This window comes from Otolemur garnettii, unplaced genomic scaffold (assembly GCF_000181295.1).
Source record: "Otolemur garnettii isolate 467f Iridium unplaced genomic scaffold, OtoGar3 scaffold00127, whole genome shotgun sequence".
Taxonomy (NCBI): Eukaryota; Metazoa; Chordata; class Mammalia; order Primates; family Galagidae; genus Otolemur; species Otolemur garnettii.
In genome coordinates, this window is record NW_003852522.1 from 3,448,096 (window position 1) to 3,456,381 (window position 8,286).

The following is an 8,286-nucleotide window of genomic DNA, read 5'->3' on the forward strand; positions in this document are numbered from 1 at the left end:
CTGGGTTTGAACCCGCCACCTCCAGCATATGGGACCAGCGCCCTACCCTTTTGAGCCACAGGGGCTGCCAAGCCTGGCTATTTTTTTGTAATAGTTGTCGTTGTTGTTTAGCAAGCTCAGGCCCAGTTTGAACCCACCAACTTGGTGGTGTTTGTGGCTGATGCCCTAACCATTGAGCAACAGGTGCCAAGCCTACTATTTTTTTTTTGAGATGGTGTCTTACTTTATTGCCCTCGGTAGAGTGTCATGGCATCATTATAGCTCACAGCAACCTCAAACTCCTGGACTCAAGCAATCCTCTTGCCTCAGTCTCCCAATTAGCTGGGACTACAGGCACCTGCCATGATGCCCAGGTAGTTTTTCTGTTTCTACCAGAGTTCTGGGATTACAGGCGCGAACAACCATGCCTGGCCTACTTGTTTATTCTTCTCTCCCTAGCTAGAGGGTCAACTCTGAAAACGGAATATGGTTCTTGTTCACACCTGTGTATTCATTACATAAACAGTGTCTGGTTTAGAGTGATCAAAGTGGAGTGAATTAGTCATATTAGTCATTGACCACATCCACACCCACTGTCCCACTGTGCCTAAGTCAGTCCAGGATCACAGATAGCTGAGCCAAAAGAGACCTCCCCTTTTTCCTTAATTCATCTTTCAAAAGACAAAAAGTAGAATTGGTTCTCATAGCGCAGTGGTTACAGAGCCAGCCACATACACTGAGGGTGGTGGGTTTGAACCCAGCTGGGCCAGCTAAACAACTGAAACAACAACAACAACAAAAATAGCCGGGCATTGTGGCAGGCACCTGTAGTCCCAGCTACTTGAGAGGCTGAGGCAAGAGAATTGCTTAAGCCCAAGATTTAGAGGTTGCTGTGAGCTGTGACACCACACACTCTACTGAGGGCAACATAGTGAGACTCTGTCTCCAAAAAAAAGACAAAAATTAAATGTAGGGTGGCGCCTGTGGCTCAAGGAGTAGGGCGCCCGCCCTATATGCTTGAGGTGGCGGGTTCAAACCCAGCCCCAGCCAAAAACTACAAAAAAAAATTAAATGTAATTTCTGCCTATAATTCCAGCACATTGGGAGGCTGAGGTGGGAGAATAGCTTGAGATCAGGAGTTGAGACCAGCCCAAATGCCAAAGTGAGACCCTACAAAAAATTAAAGATTGAGTGGTGCCTGTGGCTTAAAGGAGTAGGGCACTGGCCCCATATGCTGGAGGTGGTGGGTTCAAACCCAGCCCCATCCCAAAACTGCAAATAAATAAATAAATAAATATTAAAGATTATCCAGGTGTGGTTGTGGGCGCCTGTAGTCCCAGCTACTTGGGAGGCTGAGCCAGGAAGATCACTGGAGGGCAGGAGTTTGAGGGTTCAGTGAGCTACTACACTCCAAGCCTGAGCAATAAAGCAAGACCAACCCTGTCTTTGAAGTTAAAATGAAAGAAGAGGGCAGGGGCTCAGCACCTGTTGCATAGTGGTTATGGTGTCAGCCACATGCACCGAGGCTGGCAGGTTTGAACCCAGCCTGGGTCAGCTAAACAACGACAACTGCAATAAAAAAAAAATAGCTGGGCACTGTGGCAGGCACATGTAGTCCCAGCTACTTGGGAGGTTGAGGCAAGAGAACCACTTAAGCCCAAGATTTAGAGGTTGCTGTGAGCTGTGATGCCACAGCACTCTACCAAGGGTGACATAGTAAGACTCTGTATCAAAAAAAAAGAAAAAGAAAAAGAGGACAGGGCATGTTGGCTCACATCTATAATCCTAGTACTCTGGGAAGCCAACCAGGTGGATTGTCTAAGCTCAGGAGTTCAACACCAGCCTGAGTAAGAGATAGACCCTGTCTCAACTAAAAATAGAAAAACTGAGGCAAGAGGATAGCTTGAACCTAAGAGTTAGAGGGTGCTGTGACCTTTGACACCCTGGCCTTCTACCCAGGGTGACAGCTTGAGACTCTGTCTCAAAAAAAAAAGGAAAAAACTCGCTGGACATCATGGCAGGTGCCTGTAGTCCTAGCTACTTGGGAGGCTGAGGCAAGAGTATGGCTTGAATCTGAGAGGAGAAGGGGAAAGAAAGAAATTCTTTTTTTTTTTTTTTTTTTGAGACAGAGCCTCACTTGGTTGTCTTTGGTAAAGTGCTGTGGTTTCTTAGCTCACAGCAACCTCATACTCTTCGGTTCAATCTATCCTCTTGCCTCAGCCTCCCAAGTAGCTGAGACTACAGGCCCTGCCACAGCGCCTGGCTATTTTTTAGAAATGGGGTCTTGGTTTGGTGCCTATAGCTCAAGCAGCTAAGGTGCCAGCCACATACATCTGAGCTGGTGGGTTCCAATCCAGCCTGGGCATGCCAAACAACAGTGATGGCTGCAACCAGAAATAGCTGGGCATTGTGGCGAGTGTCTGTAGTCCCAGCTACTTGGGAGACAGAGGCAGGAGAATCACTTGAGCCCAGGAATTGGAGGTTGCTGTGAGCTGTGATGCTACAGCACTCTACCCAGAGTGACAGCTTGAGGCTCTGTCTCAAAAAAAAAAAAAGAAAAAGGAAAGAAATAGAGATGGGGTCTTGCTCTTGCTCAGGCTGGTCTTGAACTTGTGAGCTCAGGCAATCTACCCACCTCTGCCTCCCAAGTGCTAGTATTACAGGCATGAGCCACTTTGTCCGGCCTTGGAATTTCTACATCATGTACCATCACCCCAGTCAAGATAAAGGATATTCTTACCACTCTGGGAAGCTCCCTGCTGCCCTTCATAGCCAGTCCCCAGCCCTCTCCTTACATCACCTGGATGAATGTATGACCTGTTGTAAAACATTATAGAAACAGAAGCATCTGGCATGGTCTCTTTGTGTCTATCACTTGCTTGGACTACTTTGAGATTTTGTGGGCTTGTCACTGCCTCACTCACCTGTGCCTGCAGGCCTCCTCTCTGGCTCTGCTGGGTTCCCCCGCCTCCTGGCCCAACCTCATCTTTCCACTCCTTCTGGATCTGCACCACTCAGAGTCAATTGCAAACCACAGAAATGAGCGCTGGCCAGCCTGGGCAGAAATGGGCTAGAGTAGAGTCTTCTGATAACTCAGTCTACCCGAGGATGGTGGTGATGGGAGAGCAACATGAGGAGCTGGCTTCAAAGACTATTAGATGGCTCAGCCCTGATGGAGCTCCCCCAGGGCCCCCAAATCAAAGTCTCATCTGTTAGATAAGTGGCAAGTGCAAGGGACAAAAGTAAAGCCAGGAGTGCAGGGCTGGGGGCAGGTGCTAGTTTTAAGTAGGGTGATGCACAGGTGAGTCCTTTAAGGGACAGAGCGAACAGCATTTCAGGAAAAGGGCTCAGCCAAGAGCAAAGTACTGAGGCTTGGAGAGCAGGGCAGAGAGGGGGAAGAGGGGAAAGAGGCCTCCAGGAAAGGCCTGGTGAGTTCTGTAGGGCATCCTAGGCCTGTGTGTGGACAAGGGCTTTTGCTCTGGAAGCTGGAGAAGGTTTCATTTGAACAAAGGAAGGGTAGGAACCATTGGTATTTCCAGGCAATCTGGCAACCAGTGAGGCTGGGGAAAGCCAGAAGTGATTATTAGTGTAATTCTCCAAGTGGAGAAAGAGAGGTCCAGCAGAGCTGAAATGTCATTTTGAAGGTCGAGTTGATGGGACTTGCAGGCCATTGGCTATGGGGTCAGAGAAAGAGAGGAGTCTGTGGGGCACTTGGGAAGATATAGCTACCACCCTCTATGGCAGGGAGGGTTAGGCTGGGATGGGACCAGAGCTGACTGCTCTGCTTTTGAAATGCCTGATACACAGCAGCAAGGTACCTCCAGGTTTGGAATTTCAGGGAGAGGGACCCAAGGTCACTGTCCCAGTCCAGGCCACTATCTCCTCTCCCAGAGGCTCTTCCTCACATCCAGATTTGGGTCTCTTTGCTAATCCAGCCAACCTCTAATCCAGATAGGGAGCCCAGTAGAGTATCCCATCTTTTATTCTACCTCTCTCCTGCCAGCACCCTCCAACCTGAAGTCATCCTGCCTTCCTTCATGCTTCTTGTCATCTGCTACAGGCATTTTGGGCCTTCCCTCACTCCTCCCTACACTTTCTGTGTCCTACCTGTCTTGTTCCTTTTTCTTTTTCTTTTTTTTTTTTTGAGACAAGAGTCTCACTATGTCACCCTTGGTAGAAGACCGTGGCATCACAGCTCACAACAACCTCAAACTCGTGGGCTTAAGCAATTCTCTTGTCTCAGCCTCCCAAGTAGCTGAGACTACCTGCCACAACGCCTGGCTATTTTTTGTTGCAGATGTCATTGTTTAGCTGGCCCAGGCCAGGTTTGAACCTGCCAGCCTCAATGTATGTGGCTGGCTCTGTAACCACTGTGCATGGGCGCCAAGCCAAAGTGGGGTATTCTTCACAGCAAAGAGAAAGTACTCGAGAAGTGGTGACTTTACTTTTTGACATGTGGTCTCTCTGTCACCCAGGGTAGAGTGCACTGGCACTTTCCCTGTTTTTTTTTTTTTTTTTTTTTAAACAGAGTCTCAGTTTGTCACCCTTGGTAGAGCCCAGTGGCATCATAGCTCACAGCAACCTCAAATTCCTGGGCTTAAGCAATTTTCTTGCTTCAGCCTCCCATGTAGCTGGGACTACAGGCACCTGCCAGAGCACCCAGCTGTTTTTAGAAACGAGGTCTCATTCTGGCTTAGGCTGGTCTCAAACCTGTGAGCTCCGGCAATCCACCTGCATCAGCCTCCCAGAGTGCTAGGATTACAGGCGTGAGCCACTGTGCCCAGTCCTCTTATTTATTTATTTATTTTTGAGGTAGAGTCTCAAAACCTGTCACCCTGGGGTTGAATACGGTGGCATCATAAGCTTGCAGCAACTTCAAACTCTTGGGCTCAAGTGATTCTCTTGCCTTCGCATCCCAAATAGCTGGGACTGTAGGCACCATAACACCTGGGTTTTTTGGAGTTTTTTTTAGAGATGGGGTCTCACTTTTGCTCAGGGTGGTCTAGAATTCCTGAGCTCAGGCAATCAACCTCCCTTGGCTTCCCAGAGTGCTAGGATTACAGGGGTCAACCACCACTACACTCAGCCCAAAATGATGGCTTTAATTTAAGAAAATATTCCAAGAGGGGTTGGGTGAGCCAGGAAAGGCAGTTAGACAGTTGGCACTAGGGGGCAGCAGCGAGCTGCCAGGCCTTGGGCCAGCCCTGAAGAGACAGGGCCTCAGATGCCCAGGCTCTGGGAGGAGTGCAGGTCTGGGGGCATATGTCCATGGACCATCTGCCTTCTGGATTCCAGGCATCGGAGTCTAATCAGGAGTATTTGTTCATCAGAAATCTTCAGGAGAAACATGAGATGCCCGAATGCTGGAATTTAGATGGAAACTGCAGCCCCCAGACGGGTTGGGGATGGGTAGGAGTATTTCCCTGCTGTCTTCTTCCTTTGGGGAAAATCCACTCCAGCTCACTCTCAGGGCACCGGAAGCTGGGGTTCCCCCTCAGCTGCTCACTCCCTGCTACAAACACGCCAGACATGGACCTGTACAATAGGCACTTTATTCGTGGTTGGAATGCAGTTACACGCAGGGGTGTGCAGACAGGATGGCAGGCAGGGCAGGCACAGGACACAGGAGACCCTAGGCTGGGGATACTTCCTCTCCAGGATCCTGGGACAGTGCTGATGAGCAGAGACATGATGGTGGGGGAAGGGGCAGGGCGTTTGGAATATGGCAAAGGGGGAACCAGGAAACCAGGTTCCCAGAGTTCACAAGTTTGGCAAAAGGGTCCTCAAGGTGAGGTATGTGGGTAGAGGAGCCTGGTTTGCCTGGGGCATCCAGCCCCCCAGCTTTCCTCCTGAAATCATCCCTTGGGTTTCTTTCCTCTCTTACAAAGAGAGCTATGTCCTAACTGGTAGAGGAAGTGGGGAAATCCAGCCCAACCTAGCCACGCAGCCAGGAGGTTTCCATTAAGCAGCTATTAGTTGTCTCCTCCACCCTGGCCACCCAGGCGTGCTCCCCTGCAGTCCTCTAACAGTCTCCTTCCCTCCCTCTCCTCCCGTCAACACCCTGCCCCCAACCAGAAGATACCCCCACCTGGGCACATAAGATTTCACCCCAGCCACGCCTGGCAGGGAGTGGGCAAAGGAAGGCACTCCTTGGTGACCCCATCTCAGCTGTTGAGACAGATGGAAAAAAAGCTAATAGACCCTTTAGTGCACGCCCAGGTTAAAAAAATAATAAGAAATGCTTCTGGCGGCCCTTGAGTTAACTGTTCAGCCATGGAGAAGGGGTTCAGTCCTGGCAGGGGCGGGCAGCAGTAAATGGAAGAGTTTAGAGCCAGAGTTCACTCAGACACAAATGCTGTCCTTCCTGTAGTCTGTCCCATTGCCATGAAGAGAGGGACAGGAAGCATAAAGGAGCTTGCAGAGGTCAGGCCACATTGCTTCCCAGACATCAAGAGATCCCACTGGATTTCTCCATTCAGGCCAGTGAGGGCTAGAGAGACTAGACTCACTCTGCAGTCTTAGGGGGGCACTATGAAAACTCCAAGTGCCCTTTGGCACAGGGAGGAGATGCTCCCAATTTTCCAGGTCCCTAGAAACTAGTTAATGAGGAAGGGGGCAGAGCGGCAGTGACAGGACTTCAGGTAAACCCCAGGAGCTGGGAGAATTGACCCAGCTGCAGAGCACCTGGTGTGAGGATCCCCTAGAGGTGGAGGATGGTGGGGGCTGTTAGGATTCCGCAAGCTTCTTGTTGGTCTTGTTCAAGAGCTTCTTGAGAGTGGAAGACATGTAGTAAGGCCTCTCGGCCGAGCCGTCATTCCTCTCCAGATCCTCCACTGCGGAGAGAGGTCCCAGAGTGGTAGGCATGAGCAGAGTCCATGGGCAGAAGCCTCCAGGGGTGGGATGGGGGAACGAGGGCCAGAGAGAAGCCTCAGAGGGTTAGGAAGCAAGACACACTAGGACCAGAGAGGGCCAGACTGCAGTGGGCTCCAAATGACACACATGAGCCCCACACTCCCAGGCAAGAAGGCGCCCCCTGCATGCATCCCCAGTCTACAGGGAGGAAACCTGGCCCCAAGCCAGCCCCCATCACTCTCTACTCCTCAACTTCCTCCCGCTTCCCCTCCTCCGCACTCCCCTTCAATAGGATGTCTCTCAGCTCGGGCGACATGAAGTAGGGTCGCTCCTGAGAGCCGTCATTCCTTTCCAGGTCCTCACCTGGGCTCCCCCCAGGAACCGGCAGGGGGAAAATAGGGGTGATGAGGAAAGGAGGGGAAGGAGGAGGCAGGGGAGGAACAGGGAAGCCAGCAGGCATGGAGGAGAGGAAGAGATGAGAAGAAATAAAACAAAGAAACAGATGGAGAGACCAGAGTTAGTGGCAGCCACAGATTTTCCCCAACAAAAGCTAAAAACTCCAAAGCCAAGGGCCCACTGGCAGAGTGTTCCAGATGCAGCCTGGGAAGAAGGAGCTGCTCCAAGTGTAGGGGAGAAGCCAAGAAGGCATGCTGGGGCCCCAGGACAAGGGATAGTCCCCAGAGAAGCTGGGGACACTGGGCAGGTGACCACATGGCCCCAGTGAGGCAAGATGGTATGCCCAGTGGGAAGAAGGGACTCAGGGCCTTGCAAGGGTTGGGGTGAGGGTTCACTCACAGAAGCAGAGGAACAGGGTGTCCACGCACATGCCATAGACACTGAAGAAGCCATGGGCAATCATATAGGAGCCGATGATCACTGTCTGGATGACAGGAAATGAGCTGTTCTTGCCTTATTCCTGCCAAGACCAGCCTCTACCCGCTAAGTCCCTTTCACACTTGGGATCATGTCCCTTCCCTGCTGAGAAGCCTGCTTTGGAATAACCATATCCTAACTCCTCCAACCTGCTGGTAAGGCCCCACCATCCACACAGCACTCCCTGCTTTCTTGGACAGGGGACAAGAAACCCTTCATCTGCTGTTAGCTCAAATAGCAAGTCCTCAGATCCCACCTCCTCCAGGAAGCCACCTGTGACACCTAGACCCTATTTTGTGTCCTCCTAGCAAGGACACACCTCTCCCAAGGTCTTCATCTAGCAGCAACTTCGTATATATTTAGGGCTTTATAGACTCAGTGCTCACATCCCCTCTAGACAGCATCTGTCCAAGTTATTGCTCTATCCCTAGCAATTTGGAGATTCTTAGGGCTTTGGCAGCTGCTTGATAAACATTTGTTGGCTATTAGATTAAATAGCTTGCCCAAAGTCACTCATCTTAGAAGTAGTAAATACAAGAACTAAGGAACTAATATAAAAATCTAGGCCACTGGCTCGGCGCC

At 50.7% G+C, this 8,286-nt stretch overlaps 1 protein-coding gene across 2 annotated transcripts in view; it reads right to left on the reverse strand.

Moving 5' to 3' along the window:
- Window positions 1-5,511: 5,511 nt before the first annotated feature.
- The window catches only part of SLC44A2 (solute carrier family 44 member 2), a 45,048-nt gene continuing 42,273 nt past the window's right edge, over window positions 5,512-8,286 (reverse strand). Inside the window, exons 21-22 of one of the 2 annotated variants that reach the window (XM_012810199.2) lie at window positions 7,627-7,711; window positions 5,512-6,812 (exon numbers count right to left, since the gene is read on the reverse strand). In XM_012810199.2, the coding sequence (XP_012665653.2) occupies window positions 6,706-6,812; window positions 7,627-7,711 (192 nt within the window). In that variant the 3' untranslated portion in view covers window positions 5,512-6,705. Of the gene's footprint in view, window positions 7,195-7,626; window positions 7,712-8,286 lie in introns of both variants that reach the window. The other variant, XM_023518011.1, reaches the window with a different exon arrangement.